At 41.1% G+C, this 24768-nt stretch overlaps 1 protein-coding gene across 1 annotated transcript in view; it reads left to right on the top strand.

Annotated features, from left to right (window-relative positions):
- The first annotated feature begins 2070 nt into the window (after positions 1 to 2070).
- The window catches only part of LOC122765070 (potassium voltage-gated channel subfamily H member 7-like), a 32822-nt gene continuing 10124 nt past the window's right edge, over positions 2071 to 24768 (top strand). The window contains exons 1-9 of the mRNA XM_044019139.1: positions 2071 to 2454; positions 2858 to 3088; positions 10858 to 11013; positions 14643 to 15074; positions 16538 to 16749; positions 19123 to 19548; positions 21430 to 21829; positions 22006 to 22206; positions 23102 to 23356. Of these exons, the coding sequence (XP_043875074.1) occupies positions 2379 to 2454; positions 2858 to 3088; positions 10858 to 11013; positions 14643 to 15074; positions 16538 to 16749; positions 19123 to 19548; positions 21430 to 21829; positions 22006 to 22206; positions 23102 to 23356 (2389 nt within the window). The 5' untranslated portion in view covers positions 2071 to 2378. The remainder of the gene's footprint in view (positions 2455 to 2857; positions 3089 to 10857; positions 11014 to 14642; positions 15075 to 16537; positions 16750 to 19122; positions 19549 to 21429; positions 21830 to 22005; positions 22207 to 23101; positions 23357 to 24768) is intronic.

Raw genomic sequence — 24768 nt, forward strand, 5'->3', positions numbered from 1 at the left:
TAGTAAGTATGCAAGTATTCATCCTGATATTCATGAAATATGTATGATCATTTTTCTGGCGTGGTCAAGAGGGTAAATATGCATTCATTCATGGCCAGATGCCTTGAGATGTTCTGCATCATAGATAGATAGACAGATAGATAGACAGATAGATAGATAGATAGATAGATAGATAGATAGATAGATAGATAGATAGATAGATAGATAGATAGATAGATAGATAGATAGATAGATAGATTTCACATTCACAAGTACCAACTTTCTGTTTCTTAACTGTAGCTCCAACTTTTCACAATAAGTGGGACTGAGGCTGCAGGACCATGGACAGCACCTCTATCTAAAAAAAGTCCCTTTATATTTAAAAGAGCTTCACATTTTCATTTAATTTTGTGGATCCTCTGCATAAAATGTATGCATCTATCCATCCATTTCTGCGATAAAGGTAGTGAGATTGTGTTTCTACAAACTCATGTGTAGACACAATGAAATGAATTGACACAACATAAACAGACATAATAGACATACAAGAAAACTAGGCCCCATATAAACCACTGAGGTCCCATTAGACAGCAATGATTGCACAAAGTTACATCAAATAAATACATATATTTTTTTCCATAATGAAGAAGGACTGATCCCTGACACAGAGCACCACTATCTTTTGAATCAGGTTGTGGGAGAGACAAAACAGGCGAAATTGTCCAGCTCATGTGGGCTGGTCCTGGGGAATCGATTGTATATCTGCTCCTGGTCTCTTTCTTCTGTCTCTACCTCACCCCCCTCAATTCAATTCAATTCAGTTTTATTTGTATAGCGCTGAATCACAACATTATCTCAAGGCACTGTACATAGACAACATCATTGAGAGCAGAGAAACCCAACAACTCACACAATGAGCATCAGTGGGGAGAAAAAAAACCTTTTAACAGGAAGAAATCTTTTACAGAACATGACTTAAAGATGTGCAGCCATCTGCCTCGACCGGTTGGGGTGAAGGGAAAAATGGAGGACAGAGGAGAGGTAGTATGTACAGTGCCTTGAGATAATGTGTGTTGTGATTCAGCGCTATACAAATAAAATTGAATTGAAAAAAAAATTATTCCACAAGACAGATTAGATAACCGCTCCTATCCTTTGTTGAGGAAACATCTGTCATTTGAGCATTCCCAGAAAACCTGCAATGGAAGGCAACCAGGAGGCATCTTAACCAAATGTCCTAATTAAAGTATCTTCTAACTCCTCTTGACACAGAGGAGCAGCAGTAGCTCTGCAAAGGTAAAGACTTGATCCATTATTCCATGGTTAAACAAGCTGTCAGGGTTTTATTTCCACCACCTCAGTGCAGATTTCATCAACTCTCTGCACCTTGGGACCAAAGAGTGCCTTAACTTCCTCAGTGATGGCATCAATATGTCATTTCTATTCTATAATCCCATTCTATCCTATCCTTCAAGTGCTTATGTCACTCAGAAACAACATACTCTGTCCCTGACCACTTTTCAGTTTCTTGTTTTGAATCACCAAGACACTTTAGAGTTTGAATCCCTGTCTGTGCAGCTGATTCCAGACTATAGGTTTAGTCTGGGCTTGGCCTTGACCTACCCCAGACTAACACACCCGTGAAACGAGTGTGTCCAAACCTGGGGTAAAGAATTTCATATAGACTGCATGTCATTTACGGTGCTTGGTCCAGAGGCAGTGGATCAGTTTCAAAACTGCTTCACAGAATAATCCATTTCTTTACGCCACGGTTTGAACTAACCTTTACCAATTTTGGATATTTTCCCTCTGGTGTGCACTACATCCTATCATACTATGGCAAAATAAATCACTTAAGTCACTGAAGGTGTTGTGTCACTGTGTGAATGAGTGAACTATCTTTTTTTTCCACACATAAGCAGCATGTTGTGAAGCACTGGAAAAAAAAAAAAGTCCAGATCTATTCAGAATACAGTGTCACGGTCTCACGAGACTAGGTTTTAATACTAAGCAGAGGTGGAGGGAACTAAGCCTTATGGGAGCAACGTCACTCCCCCGTGGCATAACAGCCTCAGTGCGCCGAGTGTGCGCCGCACACACACCGTTACCAGAGGACGCCGGGATCACATCCATCCTCAACGGAACGCGAAATGCTTTGTGAACTGAATCGAAGGCGAACAGTCCTCCCCGATTCCGTGCGTTTCGGCGAGGAGGCATTCACGCGCTCAGGCATACAAGCGGGGGAAAGAAGTAAGAATTCCATTTGAAGTGGAGAGAGCGCTCGCGTCAAGTATGGTCCGTGGACAAGGGAACATCACCCAGAGCCAACATCTGTAACTTCGGGATTTACTTGTAAAGGCGCTTTTAAAGGAGGATTGCGGGATATTCTGCGTTCAAACATGCCTGTTAGAAGAGGTCACGTTGCGCCACAAAACACATTCCTTGGAACGATAATTCGGAAATTCGAGGGTCAGAGTAAGTATGATGCTCTTCATGCACATTTAAGGGAATACTTTCACTGAGTAACACGGGCACAACAATGAAAAAGGACCAATTGAATTGTATAGTATATACTTACACTATATAAAAATGCTTACAATGTTTGTGTATGAATAATATAGTAAACACAGCAGCATCAAATCATTAACTGCTACATATTCTATTGAAATGATGGGATCTTGAACAGATATGTATTGTTTCCCACATGTTACATATATACATTTTTAATTTGCATATTGACAACAATCGACATATAACAATGAATAGCAGTAATGAGAATATTGAAGATGTGACTGCATTGATGTGGTGTACGCTCTGAGATCACATCTACCTCAGCAGCCAGTATAGCACATTTATACTTTCTTTCTTTTTCGAGCAGACCGGAAATTTGTCATAGCCAATGCCAGGGTGGAGAACTGTGCGATCATCTACTGCAACGATGGCTTCTGCGAGATGACAGGCTTCTCAAGACCAGACATCATGCAGAAGCCGTGCACCTGTGACTTCCTCCATGGCGACCTCACCGACCAGGGAGCCATCAGCCAGGTGTCCCAGGCGGTGCTGGGGTCTGAGGAGCGCAAGGTGGAGATCACTTACCACCGCAAAGACGGTAAGTCAGTGAAGTGGCACGACACTGCCGTTGTCGTCGCATGCCCACGAGCCAGGAAGGGTTGTTTGTGTCATGTTGCTCCTGGGAGAGAACCCCCTGCACTCCTCACTGTGTCCTTTTTTATTGATGTGGCCTGTCAGTCTGGTACCAACCGGCACACCACACAGTCAATTACACGATGCACCGTAAACACCACAGACTGAGAGAAAAGAGTATTACTCCTTTTTATAAGTTTGAATCTGATGTAAATGTCAGTATTAGGGTGGTGTGTTGGCAAGAATCATTACATTACATTACATGTCATTTAGCAGACGCTTTTATCCAAAGTGACTTACAATTGAATTGAGTACAATCAGCCAGGGGTGGAATCGAACTTGCGACCATTGCGACTATGATGTCTTTCGCACACAGGGTAACGGTCTTAACCACTGAGCCACTCCACCCCAATCAGGCGATACAATGCGCATCACGATACAAATCATGACAAATTCGATATACTGGGATACTATAAGCAGTATATTATAAGAAAAGCTTTCATAGTAAAAAAACAACAACAACATTATATACAGTTGTATTGGTATAAATAACCCACAAACCACTGTCACAAATAATTCAGATACACTGATACTACACGATACAGTATCAACCAATGAATATCATCATATTTGAGTTTATCCACATTTCTTTTTGCCCCTTATCAACATAAAAAGCATTCAAATTATAATAATAAATCTGCTTTAACTGCCTCACAGTTAATGGTGTGTTCCTGTGTGGAAAAATCTACCCATAATGTAAATATGTGCAGTGCTGAGGACGTCTCACTGTCAGCGTGTCAAATACGAGAGTCAATAATCTACATATGAGAACACTTTGGAACGCTGAGGTAAAAAGGAAGGGCGCATCTTTTTGGCACCTGTCTTGATTTGTAACATTGTGTGCTACATACTGTAGCTGGGTGACACCAGGGACGGAAAACAGAATAAAAAACGCTGCGGTGTGCACTTCTTCTTAGTTTTGGATTTAGCAACAGACTCCAAACAGAAATGGGGTGGAAAAAGGAGAAGGTGCTAGCTCAGGCGATAACATGATTTGTGATTTGATGGACAGTGCGAGAGACAGCGGTGGAGGGAGAGCTCATCTGCCGCCTGGTAAAGTGTCTGCTGCTTGACTTTGCCATAAATACATTTGCTTTACAGCTTTTTAGATAAAACACACTGACTGTGTACTGGGTGCATGCACCCATCTCGTGGTTTGCAGTAAAGTTGTCCAGTAAGTTTTAGTGGGCAGTGGATCAATCCACGATTCTGTAAAATCGCTGTGGATGTGATCGGGTGCAGTTTCAGTTCTTGGTGTGAACGGTGCTCTGCAGAGGCAGAAATCCTGAGTCAGAGAGAATTAATATGATGTTACCGCTTAGTGGCATAAATCCCTGGATTGACCACCTCCTGCCATGCTTTCACATGAGTGTTTTATGGTCAGCATGACATAGCTGTACTGTCCGTCCAAATGCACTCGACTCAAGAAGAAAATCCTCTTCTCCTTTTATTTTGCAGAGACAGACCAACATATTTTGTTTATTTTGGTGCTTTAAGCTCCTCGTGCTTCTTACAAACAACTGGACTGCATGTAAAGAGTCTTATCTAGAAAACTGAGACATAATATTTTATTTAGTCATAAGGAGCTAGGGTTTTAATTTTTAATTGCGAGTTTGATTAGATTCTAGGCCATGGATACATGTTTAATCTACCCATCAGGAGCCATCAGCTTTTTTTTTTAAGTCACGGGGAGAAACACAGAACCAGCTGCTCACTGTGAAAATAGATTGTCTCACAAACCTGCAAGACAATTACTGAAAACACTCCAGGGTCTTTTTTGTGAGAGCACAAATAGCCTCGTTTTTAAAGGCAACTTAATTTTGTTTTCCCATCCTCCACTCGCGCGCACACACATCAGCTGTGGTCCTCCTCAACCCCATGCAGCTGTGACGTCGAAAGCCTGGTGGACGAGGACGTCAGGAACCTTCCCGCAGACTCCGTCGCTCTCAGTCTCTTCACAATCCTCCCCGGACTGCATCGCGGCTTCAAGACACAACTCTTAATACTCCTCAGAGGAATTTATAGTCAGTGCGTATGCTCATGAATAAAGATGTCAGCACTGACAGTGCGGTGACTGGGGATGAGCGGCTTACAGGGTAAATGCATTAACATGGTATGGAGCGGCACAATCCATGTGCTGCCACCGCTACGGAGGAATGAAAGATTCATGGCGTCTCGGAGAGCAATGGCCCTATTGATTCAAGTCCTCTACAAATTGTGGTTGATGGGTGGAAAGTGGATATATTCCATCTTCACTCCTAACTGTATTTCAGGTTAATCCTTTGTATTCCAGCCTTCCATTTCCCTTGCAACTACTCTATGTGAGAAACCACGAAATCCTTGCAGGAGATACTCTCCCTGTAAACATCGGTGGAGTTTACAGTACTTGTACAGTACTACAGTGTGTAGAGGAGAGTACATCAATAAAACATTGGGAAAACCCTAAAAAGCGAGGTTAGGATTTGAGAAAGCTGAGTGACATCGGGAGAAACAAAGCTTTTACTCTTTCCACAGAAAAGGCAAAAAAGTTAAGCTGCTTATGTGTGCGGTTAGATATTAAAAAGAGTGGAACATTGGGGACTGCGATAGCGCCGCAAAGGCACAAGGGCATGTTCTTTTAATTGTTGTGCCTCGCTCTCCGTGAACAACCAAAATGAGTTTTGTGAAGGGCTCTCACACGCACTCTCCGGCGACGATACATTATCAATGAGATAAATGCTTTCCCTTGATGGCTTTGTAAAGCTATCCTATTCCATGGGGTGTAATAATACTTTGTACCTGAATGAGTGTTAACAAAAGGAAGCTGACACCATGCAGCAGGGAGAAGTTAAATGGATAATGACTACATAACAGCGGTAGCTTAGCTAACCGCGCTGAATGATCTGGGACATGTGGTGTGCGTGGGTGCAGGGTTTCATAGGTGACTCCCCACCGAGGGGGCTGAAGGGCCGCGTGCGCCGGGCTGAGGGTTTAGAGCCGGGGCAAGGGGACACAGAGCACCTGAAGTGCACAAGGTGTGCTGCAGAACACTTGGATGACTATCATCCTAGAGCCCATCCATTTTTCATCATGGTCAGCCCCCCCCGCCCCCCGATACCCGTGAGCTGAATAACAGACAGGTTTCATTCTCTCTTTTTTCTGTTTTTTTTTGGAAAGAAATCAGCCTTTTCTAAGTAGATGCAACAAATGAATGGAATCACGACGTTGCTCTCCGTCTTTGTACTATGGGTTATATACCCTGAGGCAGTTTCAAAGGGGAAAGAAATTCAAATTAGCTTCATTAGTGCAAAAGCTGCATGTTTGTTTAGATCGTACATGGCGTCCCATAAATAGCATGTGGAACTATATTAGTGGTTTTGAGGAAGTTTCACTTTGAATTGGACACTAATATTTATCCATGGGCAGTTTTCATCTCATGGGATGCCTGATTAACACCTGTGGAGGGTGTTAATCTAATATTACTCACTATGCCATGTGTTTTTCCCCTTCATCTCATCACTGTGTGTGCTGTCTTGACTTTCTACCAGTTTCACACATTCTGCCAATATTTGTGCCAAAACAAATAGGATAAAATCTATCATAAATAGGATTAATTGAGAGACTTCAACACAAGTTTGAGGGCCCGCGTGTCGAGCGACCCCTGACGGGTCTGGAGACAGTGATTGCAGATGAAATTAGGCCAGGCTGTGTACAGTAGCTTACAGCTCTACTGGGGCAAGATACTAACTCAAGGCCCAAGGACTCCAAACAAAGGGCTAGCTTGCATCGCCTCTCCCTCATGCCCTAGTCCTGATTGGCTATGCCCCAGTTACGTTGTGTATTAGCTTAAGCAGAATAGCCCGAAACGAGAAACATGTCAGGTTTCATTATGCAAGACTCACGAGCAGGCAGTCGTCTGAGGCTGTACTGTATGAAATCTGCAGTAGTGGATTATACATGTGTGGAAAAAAAATATAAAAACCAAAATCAGCGCTTAAAAATCCCCCCCCTCAAAGCAGATCAGCTTATGCAGATTAATAGGAAGCCCCAATACATCCAAATCAAATAGGTTTGTAAAAGTGCATAATGGTATTTGCTTTACTATGAAAAAAAAACATGTAAATACAATTATGTATTCTTAGGGCAGCTCAAACTTCGCCACAACGCGCTCTGATATATGAGTCTCTGACGCGACGGTCTCCGTAGGATCAGTTGATTAAGCCGAAATGTTTTAATATTTGATGATCGAAATAGAATCTACAGTAATGAAATTTCCACCATGAATAGAGGCCTGGTCTTAATACACAGTCCCTTCATTCAAGCAGGTGTAACTAACATTTCTTGGCTCCAGGAGAAACACTCTATAAGGTCACGGAAATAATGAACATTCACTCACATTCACTCACTCTGCAGGTTACACGGAACATAGTTACGGCACAAAAGAGAGGACACGCGGAACAAGGATGGATGTGATTAAATGCTTAAGTTAATTGGCAATTTTATGTATTTTTACTTTCACACAAACGTTGTGTATTCACTTATAGCTGGAGTTAGAAAAGCCTTTGCCTCGGAGCATCTTCATTAGGCGCCTCATGAACGGGGATTCTGTCACACCTTTGGTCTCCCTCTCTTTTAAGACAACCACAAAAAGGGTTTTGATGTGTTTTCCTTTTCAAAGCACTGACAAACACTTCTGAAGCATAATGAATCAAACTCGCAATAACAAAGAACACATTCTTGACGTAATATAATCTTCTATGTCCTCCAGCTGGTCTTCAAGACATAAACACAGTAATGAAGACGAGAACTACAAATGCAAACTTTATCAAAGAATAACAAAAAAACTGCTATGTTTCAGTCAATTATAAGTGTGAAATTCATTCATTTTCACTATAATATAATATAAGACATTTACCTTATGCAGTATGTTTAAATCAATTTGATGTTTTGTTTGTAACCTTCTGAGTTTGTTTCTGTGCATTCGACACCTACTGCACGTCTGTCCATCCTGGGAGACCCTCAACGTGAGGGTCTAAGGAGAGAGGCTGTAAAACCCATTGTGTTTGTGATGTTGGGCTTTGTAAATAAAGTTGACTTGCCTTGTAATTGCTTATTATATTTCTCCCTCACAGATATTAAAAAGCCATTATTTCATATTCTTCATACACAGCTCTGTCATAGCCTTGTTGGATCTCTGCTAGATGCAGTGTTTGTGAAATATGCAATAGCTTTTGTTTGACATTTAACTTTTGGAATTTAATTTGAGTCCCGATGATTTTCCGGCTGATCAGGGACCTCCGTGACTTAGCCGTTAAACATGACTATTGTCTCCCCATCAGCGGAGGTAAACTCCAGCCCAGGAATATTCTCGGCTGCACTGCTGTGTTTACACTTTATTTTGCTGTTATTAACAAACACACGGAAAATCGACTGCCAAAGTTACATCGCCGCTGTGTTCGGTGGCTGTTGAACACACGGACGCGTGTTTTGTCTAAAGTATTCCACAGTAAACGGTGAACTTTAGAAGAATGAACACATCTATGGTTACAAGATAATCCCAGGGCTCTTAAGAACAAACATTATTCATGTGGCAACTGTTGTGTTCAGTGAGCTAAAGACATGTATATTTAATGCATGCGTTATTATTCACTTATTCAGAAAACATAAAAAAAAATTGCTTGAGCAATGGAGCAACGAGGTCACACTCATCAATTCTGCACATGAGGAGGAGAATTGTTGAAGTATCATATTTTTTGAAACCATGTCATGCCTTGTTGTTTTATAAACAATCACAGCTCCTATACTGGAAGTTGTGCATCTCTGACTATGGATGTTATAGGTTTGGCTTAGATTAGGATCTTTGGTTGATTCCCTCTCTCTGTTTCGCCTGTTGTAATTAAATAATCCACTTTTAAACAGTACTAACATACTCCGTGGTTCTGGCTCGCAGAGATGATGTGCGTACATTTTGTTCCTGGATGTTTATTTTGAGGGACAACCTGGAAACGTCGGTTTCACATTATTCTTGTCTTTGTAGAACAAAGGACAAAATGTCCCACGATCAATAACAAAGAGGATAATGTTTGAGGGGAATATATTTGTGGCTGTTTACTGTATCTCCAAACAAGGATTTATTGGATAATGTAAAGTCAATAGAGTGAATAACTCTCCTTCACCTTTGCTTTGCTCTGAAAAATTAGCACAGTGTGTAAAAAAAAAAAAAACAGATCAAAGTCAAAACCCAAAAAGGGACAAAGTAGCATTACGTGGAGGATTTCAGGGAAAGTGCTTTTTATGAAAAGGGGATTTTCTGGGGACGGACTCGCAGTTCGCCTGCTCTCCAAACACCAATCTCTGCTTCAATATCTGCTTCATAACAAAATGGATGTGTAGTAGACAAGATGGGTGTGTGGTCTTATACAGCAGTAACATTTCCATTAAATCGCATCATTACAGTAGTGGTGAATCACTCAGTTCTACCACTTCTCATGTTGTCATTCTTACATTTTTTTTTTATGTCTTATTGTATTTGAATAACATTATCATATTGTCATGGGTGACGGTGCAACGTTACTTCTGGGAGTTCTGGTGCCGAAATCCCTCCGACACAACTGCGGCATGTTGAGACAGACCAAGCCTGTTATATTTAGTCAGACAGCAAGTCTACTGCTAATGAATGCTGCTGGCAGGGTGTCTGTGAGTCCTGAGGAGATTACAGTGAACAATGGTAATATGTGTCCTCGGTGAGAAGGAGCGACACAACAAACCACACAGAGAGACACGCAGCCCGACATAGATTGACGGATTTTTTTAGTCTTAAGCATTTTTGATTTTTAACACAAGGGACACGAGGGACAGGGCAAGGTGGAGGCAGATGATCCGCTGTGGCGACACCTGAAGGGAGAATCATTTTGAGTTCAAGACTGCTGCCAAAAGGCAAATACAGTTACCTTCATTGCCCTCTTTGAAATTGGTCATTTAAAGATTTTTTAAATATACTCTGTAGGCTAGAACGGGGTGTGTTTTATTACTTTTAAGTGTTTGGCTGGAAAGATAACTGCAGAACTTTGGGTGGTTTCATCCCGTACATGAGATTGTCAGTCTGCTGTGCAGTCGTGTGTTTTTTTCTTTTGGCAGTTTTGGCCCCAGGCATCAATATATTTTGCTCACACAGCTCTATATAACCAGTGCAGTGGAGAAATTATGAGGTTCTGGGCCCAGCACTAAGCTCCACTGCTTCACACAATGATCAGGTCATTATTTCTATAAGCGTACCACAGCCCACTGAAGTGGCTGAGGTTTTTGTTTTTTTTCGTCCTGTCTGTTTGATGTGTTTGACTAAACCACGCTGGGGCTCTTGCCTCGTCGCTGTCCAACTTTGGGAAGCTTAGTCCTTTTAATGCTATATAAAAACACGTAGAATGTGTCTCTTGTAACACATTTCTTGTAGCACATACGTAAACTTCATACGACCCCAGGGCTTTACTTAATTTATCTCAACTGACATGCAAGCGTTGACCTTTTAAATCAGTTCAACTCCTCCACCATTCATGTGGAACCAGATGGAGATAGAAGCAGTTTTTTTTGTTTTTTTTGTATAATTACCATATAAAACAAACAACTAAAGATATCCTGGGAAAGGATTTTGAAACGTGACAGAATTCCTGGCACCGATGGTTTTCTTTTTTCTTTCAGGAACTGAATTTCAGTGTAACACTCATATAATCCCAGTGAAGAACGAAGACGGCGTGGTGATGATGTTCATCCTGAATTTTGATTATGTCCTGGACGAGGGAAGCGACAGCTCCACGGAGAAGATAAGCCCGACGTCCCCTACAAAGTCCGACCAACGTGAGTCTTAACACAACTGTAACACAAACAGTTCATATGAAGTAAAAGTGGGAATTTCTTTTGTCTCCTGGTGTCGTATCTGTTGGCCGTTTGTCACATGTTTTGGGAGACGTCGCCGTTTCTAAAATAACTAACCGTTTCAACAGCAGTTATGTAAATAGCTGTCTGAAAATAGTCCCACTTACTTTTACCAGTTAATTAAAGCATTTGAGTCCGTTCTCTGTTATACTCTGCGTCTTACAATGCAGTTTTCCCCACTTAGAGTATACTTGTATGTGCGAGTGCAAGAAGCATTCTCGGGTTGCGTAACCTGTATATGGTGAAAATGCTGAATTCTTCATATCTGCTATTACAGTATGTCTTTTGGGAGCGCTGCATATATCCTGCACTCCTCATTCTTATGTGTATATGTGTCAGAAGGTGTAAATGTCTGTGAGACTTTCCCGCTCCTCCCTGATTGGAGGAACTCGGCATCTCGTCTCTTTTACTGGGGCTCAGCGCTCCACTTCACTCAGCAGGAGTTCCTCCAAGGCTCTGACATTAGGCTTGTGCTGCAACTGTGTGTATTCAAGTGCGTGCACGCGTTTGCATTTGCGTACGCACGTGCGGCGCCCGCGCGCACACGTGTGTTTTTTCCCCTGTCTGTGCGCGTGCATGTTCCAGTGCCTGTGTCTATTGCTCCCATTGTTAATCAGAGCTGATTGCTTGTGACCATGCTTTGATAAGGGGACACGGGGGTAGATGGCGAGATAAACATATGATGTGACTTCACATTCGAGAAGGTCTGGAATTATAGGCACTCATCACACTTTGAAGTATGGCCTCACCGGGGTCTTTGTCTACGAGCAGCTCTTAAACAACAGTGTGCACACTAACATTTTCACTGTCATGTTATTTTGAATATCTTAAGAAGTAGGGACAACTTTTCCCAATCACCTACACAGTCCTACATTTGAGTCTAGCAGCCTCTCTAAAGTTTCTGGATATATTTTTTATATATATATGTATATATATATATATATACATATATATATATATATATATACATTGCGTGGGTTTTCTACTGGTTCTCCACTTTCCTCCCACTGTCCAAAAAAATGCAGATATTAGGTAAATTGGACACTCTAAATGGACTGTAGGTGTGAGAGTGTGAGTGAATGGTTGTTTGTCTCTATATGTCCCTGATGGACTGGCGAGCTGTCCAGGGTGTACCCCGCCTATCGCTCTATGTCAGCAGAGGTTGGCACAACACGTGCAACCCTCATGTGGAGGATAAAGCGGTGTAAAATGGATGGATGTATGGATGTTTTTCAATTCTGACTAAGGAAGAGAATAATGACAATAAGGAAGAGCGACTTTGACTGATGATTTCCTGAATGGTTTTCAGCCTAAAGACATGAAAGCGGCAGTTCTTCTCTGAGCCCCTTCTTGAAATGTACCCATTCCTTACATCCCTGTTGAGCGGTGCAGCATCACGGTGCGTTTAAAATTCAGCATGCCACGAGGCAGACATCTGTACAACCTCAGGAATATAAACTCAAATACATGCACATCAGTAATTATACACAAAATATGGAGGAGGCAACTCCTTTGGTTTCGTCTCACCGTTATACCTATTGCCGATAAACAACAACGATGACAGAGAACTCAGATCTGCGGTATAATGAACTAGAGGTGAACTGCATGACCATCTGTCAACAATTATAAGATCATCCTTGAAACGTGGCGCAACATGCAACGCAAGTGTCTTTCACACTGGCACAGTTGTTGTTTTCCTGTGCAGCTCCCTCATGCAGTCATTTGAATCTATTTCTGCACCCATGGCTTGGTCTAGTTTAGTTTCATGAGTGTATTTCATTCATAGAAAATAATAATAATAATTTAAATAATTGAACATAAACATGACTACTGTTCTCTGAATGAATTGGAGCAGAAGGAAGAAAGCATCTTATAGCATCTGCCTCTCGTTCACCGAACTCAGCAACTTACGTACACAAACACACGCATGTATAATATAATATACAAGCACCTGTGCCTAGACACATTTAGGTCTAACCAACAAACATCTATCTTATCATTTATATGTCTTACCATAATACTTAATACTAAGCTTTGAGATGAAGTTATTCCATAGATTGATGTTCCATACTGTAAGTGTGGTTCTAGATGTTGTTTTGTTTTTGTAAAGGTCTCTGTTCCTTTTAAGTTATAGTGACTTTCGCTTTTATTTTGTATTTTTTCTGTGTGTTCGAACTTAATATCGTATTATGAGCCTTGAACATGGTTTGCTGATAGTGTAATCAACCAGATCATAACATTTTATTAACTTGAACGTAATGAATAATGGATTTGATGCGTCATCGTATCGTCTGACGTCTACTAATTCTGATTCTTGTTGCTCTTTTTGTAAAAATGAATTTGTAAATGTTTTTTCCACATCTCAACACAGCATGCCAAACATGGAAGGATCATTGTTTTGTATATTGATTTATCTTTTCTTTTTTTGCTACTTTATGGAGTAGAGCTATTTATTTACATCTGAGAATCAGCTGATACTTCTTTTTTAAACTGTTAATAAAGTGAAATTGGTAAATTCATATATGGGTGCCACAAGCTGATATTATTCAAAACTATTTGGCTGTATCACCACAATATAGTTGAGGGGTGCTGCTGTATGCAGGCATAGTCATTTAAGAAGAACTCACCAGTGATATGCCTTGTTTTCCTTAAGCCACGCGAAATCCAAAGAGCATATTGACTTGAAATTAAGTCCACTTCTCTCAAGGGTATTGTCAGAGCAGATGACACCATTACCTGCAGAGAAGAGACAGGAAGGTTGTCCATATCTCCTGCCAGCTCAGGATGTCATTAGGTTCCTCTCCAGGAAACTTGTTGAGTGTCATTTATCTATTGTAAGCTGCTATAGTTGTAACATCAGCACATTTGGCCAGGGACTGGAAGCAGATGGCAATGGTGTTATGTAAGGAGGGTGGTGAGGGATGGGTGCCGTATGGGTGAGGCAGGGTTCACTTTCACTCTCTTTCTATTGTTAACTAGCCAAAACTTTCACTGTGTCCCGAGATGTCATTAACATTTGCTCCTGTGTCCGTTCTGAAGATGTGGCTTTGCACAAAGAAATTGGCTCGTGTCTCGAATCAATAAGTCACAGAAGAGCGACTGCGCCATCTGCTCTTCATGGACACTGAGAAGGAAAATGTTCGGCCAAATCCTGTTTTTCTCCGCCTTGTCTTCTTTTGTCACATCCAGTTTACTAATCCTCCGAGATTTACATAATTATTAAACAGTGGAACACAGACGATGCTAAACATGAAAGTAATATTTAGTTTAATACAAAATGAAGAATCACTTACAGAAATTGGATATGCATATATAGTATTTTCTATCCTACAGATTCATTTGAAGAAAGTACAGTGATGCCCTGAAACTAAAGCCAAAATCTGTTCATGTCATAATTTCATAGCAAATGTGTTTTTGCAGTCCTGCACATTTTTCGTCTTGCTGTTGTTGCTGAATCGATTTTTTTGTTTTTTCTTTGACATTTAAGTCTTTTTTAGTACTGTATTGTACAAGGATTCACATGATTTATTTTTTTTTTCCTCCAATTTTAGGGAGGAGTCGATTCTTCCGCTTCCGCCAGGCCGCTTTGAGCCTAATGAATACTAACAAGCAGTCTCTTCCGCAAGAAGACCCAGATGCTGTGATGGTGGACTCACCCAAAGAGAATGAGGTGGCTTTGCAGAGCTTCCCCTCACCCACCAAGAGCGTTTGCAGTCCCATTGAGGCGAATGACACGCATGCCCTCATAAGCTCAAGCCGCCATTCTTCCCAGGCCAGTGTTGGACCTGAACCACTTGACCATTCATCCCCTAAACTCCCCTGGGAGAAGCTGTATCAGACCGAGGGACAACAGTCCTCTTCCTCCCTGTCAAACACCTTCCCCAGAGACAGCATCAGCAGCATGAGACGGGCCTCATCCGTCCATGAAATTGAGGCGTATAGTACCAACTCCAAAAACGTATTTAGGGATCGCAATAGTGAAGGTATGTACTAACTGCAGTGTGTGAGTAAAGCTTTTTGTCTTTGATGAAACTATGAGTTAACATTAGATTTAAAGATAATGTTTAATTTACATTTGGTAATCAATTAATAGGATTATTGCACATAATTATAGTGGTAGCTACTTTGCTAGTTAGTAAAATATGTACATCAGTGACCTTTAGCATCTACTATTGGAGAATGTGAGCTGCCACTCAGAGAAAGTTTCAAAAACACAGATATATGGACCTGTGCCTGTGTTCATGCACATACATATACATATATATATATATATATATATATATATATATATATATATATATAACACACTGCTGTATTTTTATCCACCGTATTCCTCGGGTTGCTACTGTAGAAGTGATTATGGCTGGAATTTCCAGAGCAGAAGAGGCAGTAGCAGTAAAGGAGTGCTTTCCTGTGGCTATCCAAGGTTGTAGCAGCCATTATGCGGCTACAGAATCTGGTCCTGCAATGCATGATCATCCTGTAGTTTGTATTTTTATCTTATTGGGAAATTAAAACCCAGGCTTGGTGATGTGGGGACACTAAGGCTCTGACTTCTTTGTCCGTCTTTTGTCTGTCCTTTAACAAAGTGTGACTAGGCTGGTGTGCCAAATATGCGGGTGTGCATTAGCTGAGGCCACCTCTTCATTTTGTCTTCCCATCACACAATAACTCTTGACTCTTGATGTTTAACTAGCACCAAAGGGAGCAGATTTAATTATTTTAATTGATTATTATATGTGAAATATAGACACTGGTGCATCACATTGCTCTAGTATGATTTATATACTGTAACACTGATAAAACTAAAAGAGTCAACTTAACTTGTTTGGCGTGATATTCACACAGCAAAATTTAGCGTACGGAAGAATGATCGCACCAGGTGACGTTCCCACATGTTAAATTTCACAATCGCTCTCGATGAATAGCGTCCAGCTAACATATAGGATTAACATATAAGCGTGTTTGGTGAAATTATTAGTTGAAGTTAAATCACATGCGAGCCACAGATGGACGTTGAAAGTGTGTCTGCTTTAGAATAACAGACTGTAAAAATATTATATATTAAAATATTCTCAGACATTATGAGCGAGAGGGAGAGAGAGTGTCAGCTAACCTTGGTCGATTGTCCTTGTTATATTTCCCTGTCAGGGAGAATAGTATTCTTAGCTATCTCCACTTTTAGCCATCTGTATTTTAATACACAGCAGACCGTGTTTTTGAATCTTTTTTTAGAGAGGCGGCCAGACATTTAGAATCAGTAACTTTTGGCATTTCCGACCCATAGCTGCTGCTACTGTGTTATGGACCGACCCACCCAACCAAAACATGACTTCATTTTATGTCTTCATATGATACATTTCTCACACACGGCACCTTTAAGCTGACCAAGAACACATCACAGCATGGGACACTAATGTGACTGCTTTTTGTTCTACGCCAACAGGCCCTTTTAATCATGTGAAGTCCAGCCTGCTTGGCTCTACTTCTGATTCTAACATCAACAAGTATAGCACCATCAACAAGATCCCTCTGATTGCACTCAACTTCTCTGAGGGGCCTGATAAAAAGACTCACTCGCCGCCAACATCGGAGAAAACCATTATAGCACCAAAGGTCAAGGAGAGAACACACAACGTCACAGAAAAGGTCACACAGGTAAGTTTCCTTTTACTACTATGCCGCGGTGTCCTGTCTTGCATCCAGTGGGCATCGCACGTATTTGCATAGGTGGCAAAGACGCAGGTTTTCTAAGCTCCATCAGAACACCGGGGATTCTAATTAACAGTCGCCCTTGGTTCTGTATTTGAAATCACACCGTCGGTGGTGTTTGTCCGTGAGAAGTTGGCAAAATAAACACTGTCCTCGTGACTGCACAAAAATGTGCTTGATGTTGTCAGGGGCTGGGTGGGAACGTCGTGAGGTAGTGCGAGACACTAATTCAAAGCAAACGTTACACCCTGCCGGTGAAACTTCTTGCTGGATGTCGACCCCCTACCTCGCATCATCAGGGGAGCGGTGACAATAAAAACAAGAGGAAAAATGTAATTGCAAAGAAAGTGGGGAGAAATGTGCACCCAATAACATCAGCTGTGCTCAAAATAAACAATTGCTTGCTCTCGTCAAAGAGCGTGTTTCTAACACCTCGGCAGACAGCTGGGATTCAGGTTGTTTGTCAAGGACAACTCAGCAGGCCCAACACTTTCTGTCATATGGCTGAAACAAGGGCTTTCGAGTGGCAGAATTCCCTGGTTGACAAAACAAGTTGCACAGCTGATGCCAACATAGCTAGTATGGGTAGAGATGCAGATGGAGTAGCCTTCACAGCTTTAAACCGCACAAATATTGCACCTACACTATGTTTTATTAAGTGAAGTGGAGAGCCAAAAAGGCATATGCTTGTGTTTTGCAGGTTAACTTGAATTTCTGGATTTCACACAATGTGCTCAAACACTGTGTGTATGCCACAGACCACGACACAAACACACTCCAGTTTATCCCTCAGCAACCGAGCACAAGAACCTTATATTTGAACTCCTTTCATAAATGAAGACAAACCCCCTTTTGATTAAATACCCTCCCACACTGATGGCTTTAGTTTGGAGCTTGAAGACACCTCTGAGATGTGAACACTGCATCCACTTCCTGACTGCTAGCATGGGGAAATCTATAATTCATGTGTTGAAGACAGGAGGATTTGCTGAATAGGAAGACCCACCACCCTCACTCCTGCACTATTTTCTGCCATAAGAGAGCTTCTCTCTTTTCCTGCCACTGCTTATTAAGCCCCAAAACAGAAGGGAATGGCTTGGCCTTCCTTGGCACACTGAATAATTTACCATGTAGTCAGAATTTATGTGGTGAAGTTTAGATAACATGTTTGCTTACCAAAAACGTATGAATAAAATATCTATGGACAAATCTCCTGTATACATAATTTCTTCAGTATAATGTTTTCACTTTTTCCCAGAATACCAATTTTTTTGTTTTGCAAATGTGGAGACAAAGGCAATCCACATGTCCCTGTCTTTACCTACACTCTGACTGCAAAGTATTTACAAGGATGTTGTTACAGGTGCTGGCAAAGCCACCTTTGAAGAGTGCAAGCTGGTGAAATAATGTTGATAAATTGCTTCACTACTAATTGTAAGAATAAAAAAAAAAGAGAAAAGCTGTTTTTATAATAAAATGAATAAAAATGCTTGCAAGTGAACCCAGGTGCAGTTCACTTACAGTGAGAAACGCAAACGGACAAAAAGTTTGAACACCAAAGTAAAAACAGGAAACCCCGAGACGGCATACATTTGATGTTTGCTCCATTGTTTGTTGTTATGGTGAACAAGTCGGCTGTCGGGGATGGATTTCCCTTCTCAGTCCTTGCCAATCCGTGAGCCGGGTTTTCTTCTTCAAGAAAGCAGCTGTTTTAACCGTGTGTACAGAAGTGCAGTGTGAACGTGAACCAAACCAAAATGAAGGTGTGAAATTGTTTGGCCCCCTAGACTATCCTGGTGTGAATAATCTATTCACACTATTCTCTATTAGGAGAATAGTTTCTCTTAATAGTCTAAGAGAAACAATATCAGTTAAAGGTCCGCTGTGTAATGATGCTTCGTGTCGGCGAATTGTGTACATGCCCATAATCCCATTCATAGTAAAAGAGGTTCCGCTTTAGTCATCGCATACAGTCCTGAGCTCAACTGGACTCCAACTGGACTCAAACTGGACGTGTGCATGCAAAAGGCTAAAAGCACATGCTGTTTTTTCCTTTACCTTTCCTTTTTATCCTTTACTTTTTCTTAAAACAGTTTTACATTTATACAGACATAGTTATGGGTAGCGTATTTAATTTCTGCTGTGTAACCCGCTTAAACGTTACACACTTTTCCCTGTTTTCATATTCAAGTTACTTTTGAGCCAAGAGCGATTGACTTACATAAAAAAAAAAATTATACAAAATGTTCCGACACGACTGAAGAGGAGGCGCGTAGTCAGGTGACTCCCCTGTCCTGACCCTCTCTTCACCTCCTCCAGGTCCTGTCGCTCGGAGCTGATGTGCTGCCAGAGTACAAACTCCAGACGCCGCGCATCGACAAGTTCACTATTCTCCACTACAGCCCCTTCAAAGCTGTGTGGGACTGGCTGATCCTGCTGCTGGTCATTTACACTGCAATCCTCACGCCCTACTCGGCTGCTTTTCTTCTCAATGACCAGGAGGAGCAGAAGAGGCGTGAATGCGGATACTCCTGCAGTCCTCTCAACGTGGTGGATTTGATGGTGGACATCATGTTCATCATTGACATCCTCATTAACTTCAGGACCACCTATGTCAACCTGAACGAGGAGGTGGTCAGTCACCCTGCTAAAATAGCAATCCATTACTTTAAAGGCTGGTTCCTTATAGACATGGTGGCAGCAATCCCCTTTGACCTGCTTATCTTTGGCTCAGGATCAGATGAGGTATGTTATCTCTAAAGCATATATTATGTATATATATATGTATATATATATATATATATATATATATATACATACATATATATATATTTCTCCCACTCATGTTTGCACTTTACTAAGTCCAGACCTAAAGACTACTTAAAGCCTGAATCATTCTGTCTCAGCTCTGAAAGGATTACTTTAAATTGCATGTTGTTGGTTTTTCTTTTTGTTTGTTTGTCTGTTCTTCTTTTTTTTTCTTTTCTCTCTCTCTCTCTCTCTCTGTTTTTTTTTTTTGAATGGCCCTCATTCTAGAATACATTTACACGGATTAGTGGCTTACCAAATGGCAATCAATGATGCATTTATGTGAGGAGCAGGCCAACGGGGCAGTGTACAGAAGCTTACATGCTGATGTGAGATGGCTATTGGTAGGCTGGCTGCCAGGCCTCCTGGCTTGTTTGTTGGTTGGATATGTCCCCTCATGATCTTCAGCGCTTTATCGTGCTTTGTAGGCACTCCATTCCACCAGAAAAGCCCCTGATTATAAACCATAATCATCTTTTCCACCACTGCTGCTGCTGCTGCTGTAACTGCTGAGTCAGTTCAGTGTGTGAAAACAAATCTCATAGAAGGACATGGATGTTTCATGCGATCAATCCAAAGGAGCCGTCCTTTAATGCTCGCAAAGTGAGTTGCAATCTCGTCTATGTGACACTGTAGGTTTCCATTTGAAAAACTAACTTAAGGTGACAAATGGTCTGGCCTATAAATAGACCATCACAAACTGTGATAACGTGGAGATGCGTGACTGCTAAAAATAGCTCTCATGCTGTGTGTTCATATTTTTCAGAGTGAGCATGCACGTTCCTGCTCGCGCGGAATCTCATTCAGAAAATAAAGAGAAACGAGCAGATGGTTTGCCCGAGGCTTGTTTGATTTAACGTCTTAATGAGACGTTAGTAACCTACAAACGTTTAAGTATAAACCTTTTGATTAGAGCAGTGGGGATATATTTGATATCCTCAAAACAGCTTAGTGTTACCAGAAGACTGTTTATACTGTGAGGGGGACATAATGTGAAATAATCAGCTTTTTTGTTTAGTGTGAGGAAAAAAATGGAGTAATCTGTCCTTTCTTATAGTATATGTATATATATATATATATATGTATATATATATATATACATATATATATATATATGTATGTATATAAGTCGGGAGCGGTGACCTTTTGGCCGCTATACTATCTCTCATGGACCATCACGATCAAGAGAGTGTAAAGGATGATTAAATCCGGAAGAATGCAGTAATGCAACATTTCAAATGTCAGCTGCCATAAAACACCAGAGAAGAAGGGCATTATCCTTTTAGTGGTAATTCACATTTTTTAATTAGTTGCAGAGGAGAATGTGGAAACTGTCAGATAGATTTAGCTTTCTTATTTAAGTGTAATACTAACAGAACGTGTCCCTCATCCGGCGCTTTTGTCTTCATTTCTTTTCTTTTTTTTTGCAGTTATTTTGTAACTCGCCTGGTCAGTGACGGACTCTGTGTATTTCTTGTTGACACGAGAGGAGCAACACATTTTCGGGCACTCGCTGAGCGTGTGTCTCTGCCTGTTCAATTAGGCCTCATGTGTGGGCTTATGATTCCTTCACTGCTGTGCAGAGTTGCAATTAAGTGAAGCACAGTAGAGATTTACCATTATAAATGATTGGCCTTTTTCACCCTTTTTAAGGAAATGCATTACCTTTGATTCACTGTGGAATGTGTTATTGGCTGCGGCATGCGGCGAGAGAACGGCTTTCGTGGATGAATAGAAACACGGATGTTATATAATCGAGTTGTTAAAGTGAAAGTGTGACATATTAAAGTTGCTTTTACAACTGTACTTTCTGTGTAGACGACCACTCTGATTGGCCTGCTGAAGACAGCGAGGCTCCTGCGATTGGTGCGTGTAGCCAGGAAACTGGACCGCTACTCTGAATACGGAGCTGCGGTCCTCATGCTGCTCATGTGCATCTTTGCCCTCATTGCCCACTGGCTAGCCTGTATCTGGTACGCCATTGGCAATGTGGAGAAGCCCTACTTGGAGCACAAGATTGGCTGGCTGGACAACTTGGGCGTGTCCATTGGGAAGAGATACAACTACAGTGATCCCGGCTCTGGTCCCTCTATCAAGGACAAGTATGTCACAGCACTTTACTTCACCTTCAGCAGTCTGACCAGTGTGGGCTTTGGAAATGTCTCCCCAAACACCAACTCAGAGAAGATATTTTCAATCTGTGTCATGCTGATTGGCTGTGAGTATGTTGTGGACATTTTCCACTATTATTTTCTTTCAGAGAAATATTATTTGCAATTTTTTTGAAGGCTTAAACGTCTTTAAATCGCATCATCCCGCAAAACAAGATCATCTCCCCGCAGCAACAGTGAAGAGTCAACTCCCCTCATTTATTAACCGTTGTCTGTGTTTCAGCTTTAATGTATGCTAGTATATTTGGGAACGTCTCTGCCATCATCCAGAGGTTATACTCTGGCACGGCTCGTTATCATGCTCAAATGCTGCGGGTCAAGGAGTTCATCCGCTTCCATCAGATTCCCAACCCGCTGAGACAAAGGCTGGAGGAGTACTTCCAGCACTCGTGGACCTACACCAACGGCATCGATATGAACACGGTAAATGAAAGCAATCGCTGCAGTTTACAGTTTGTGCCACTGTGATAGGATAACGTCATGTTACTTAATACAATTGTATTCTTTTAAATCTTCTAAAAAGAGCTTTGTTTCCTTTGCCATGCTTTTCCTCTGGATTAACTTCTCTTCATTGGTAAGATCAGGAGGTAACTAATTCATTTATTTATATATTTATTACAAGAAATCCTATTAGTTTTGCACAAATTTGACTATTTTATTTTATTTTTACAAACTCGTGTCCTTATTTAACCACTTAAATAAACTGTTGCCATATGTTTGAGACTTGAACAGCACGTTTTACATGTTACAGTTTAGGAAACACACGTTAAATTACGTATTACACACACTTGTGTAATTGATGTCATAATAATACTAATATCATGTAGATCAAAGAAGTTTGGTTTTTATCTTTGACTGCCCCAAGTGATGGGATTCAGGGTAGAAATATAAATAACATACAGTACAAACCATCATTATTGCTCACATCTATCACACAATTACTTTTCCTCCTCTCTCCAAATATTAAGCACTGGCACTTCAGACCACGAAATAAATGGACAGCAAAACTGCGCACACTTTGGTGCCGTGTTTAGTTCAGGGACGGTTAAATAAATCCAATAAAGTGTCCACATTCCACTTTTGTTTTGAATATCATTTATATTTTCCTCTTGATTATGTATATGCATGTCTCTCATGTCAACTTTCTCTCATGTCAACTGAGATGTTTTTGTATGATGTATGTGCTTGTCTAATAATCCCATGAGTCTGTAACGTGTTTGTTTCCGTGCCATGTCCCCCATCTCTAGTACAGTGTCCACTGGGTTGGATATCCAACTCGTCCTTTTGTGTATTTTACCGTGGGGTTTTCTCTGCGTCACAGGTATTAAAAGGTTTTCCTGAGTGCCTGCAGGCAGATATCTGCCTTCACCTCAACAAGAATCTTCTTCACAGCTGCAAAGCGTTTGAGGGAGCCACCAAGGGCTGCTTGAGGGCCTTGGCCATGCGCTTCAAAACCACTCATGCTCCACCGGGAGACACTCTGGTCCACGGTGGTGATGTGCTCACCGCTCTCTACTTTCTGTCCCGCGGTTCCATTGAGATCCTGAAAGATGACATTGTGGTTGCCATCCTGGGTAAATAATACAACGCAGTTTGAAAAACACAAGCGTAATCTGGATTTATTTTTTTTAACCTTTTGTTAGTGTCTGTCGTTAGTATTGTGGATTTTACCAAAGTCTGATCTTGAAAAAGAAAGTGATCACTCAAAGTGATATTATTCTTGCTAGTTTTGGATTGAATTATCAACACGGAGGCACCGCAGGTCACACTAATACTAACATTTTAATTTACGCCATACAGTTGTTTTGGTCACATGAGAGATTTTATCTGTACAACAGAGTATTAGGGCCAAATTGAAGAGAAAAAAAATGTAATCTTTTGCGAATCAAGCCATCATATTACATGAAAAAAAGGTTAAAATTATGAGATTTTTTCTAATAGTTTCTTAAGAAACAAAAAACCTCTTTGAACAGCACACAGCCGTCACCAGCGGTAGCCTTGCAGTCGACCACCAGCCATTTCCTCCTCCACAAAAGAGCTGATTTCTTCCAAGTGTGTGTGAGTCTTCCTACGAAACACACTCAGTTTCTGGCAAAAATCTTTTCAAAGTGCCGATGCTAATGATAACCATGGTGCTGATGTGCCAAAACATTAAGTATTTCCTTATTGGTGAAGCCCAAACGAAAATATCTTGACGCAGGTTGCAGCTGATCACCTGAGATTTTCTTGCATAATAATTATGACTTTATCCTCGTAATATTATGACTTTATTCTCATTATATAACGACTTTATTCTCAAAAGATTAAAAAATGAATATGTGTATATGAAAATTGTTAGAAATGACACCGTTGCCTCACACGACCCAGGAGTCTTCTCATTAGTAACACATGATATTAACACTTACTGTACTAAGCCAAACTTGCATACATAAAAACATGCAAAACTGAGCCACTTACAAATACAAGCACAAATCCCGGTCAAATGGTTCGGAACAAAGTACAGGGACAGGCGGACAGAAAGTTGTCTGTCAGCACCACCACCAGTGATGAACGGCGACAAGCAGCAGTACTGATGCAGTGCAGTAGGTTGGCACTACATCATCAGTACCACATCTTACAAGCAATAAAATAAATATTAAATAGACACAGCGGTCCATGACAGCCACAAGGTCGAAAGCAACGACACAGCAGTATACACTCTTATAGACGCGGAGATCTACAACACTGGCTTTTTCAAATATATAATAAACACAGCTACAGGCTACAGGCAGACGTGTTCATTTGGAGTTTAAACCCACCAACCACTTTCTCCTTGTCACTGTCAATGTCCAGCTCCACACACAGCAAGTCTGGCCTCATTCATATAGAAATCATAATACTGTCGCATTGTGTTCTGAACCCAAATATTACTTGTTGCTTTATGTTGCGTCCTCTGATGAAGAGTTATGATAATATTGTTGGGACCCTTTGTAAGGAAGCCTATGGG

The sequence above is a fragment of the Solea senegalensis genome, linkage group LG2 (assembly GCF_019176455.1).
Source record: "Solea senegalensis isolate Sse05_10M linkage group LG2, IFAPA_SoseM_1, whole genome shotgun sequence".
NCBI lineage: Eukaryota > Metazoa > Chordata > Actinopteri > Pleuronectiformes > Soleidae > Solea > Solea senegalensis.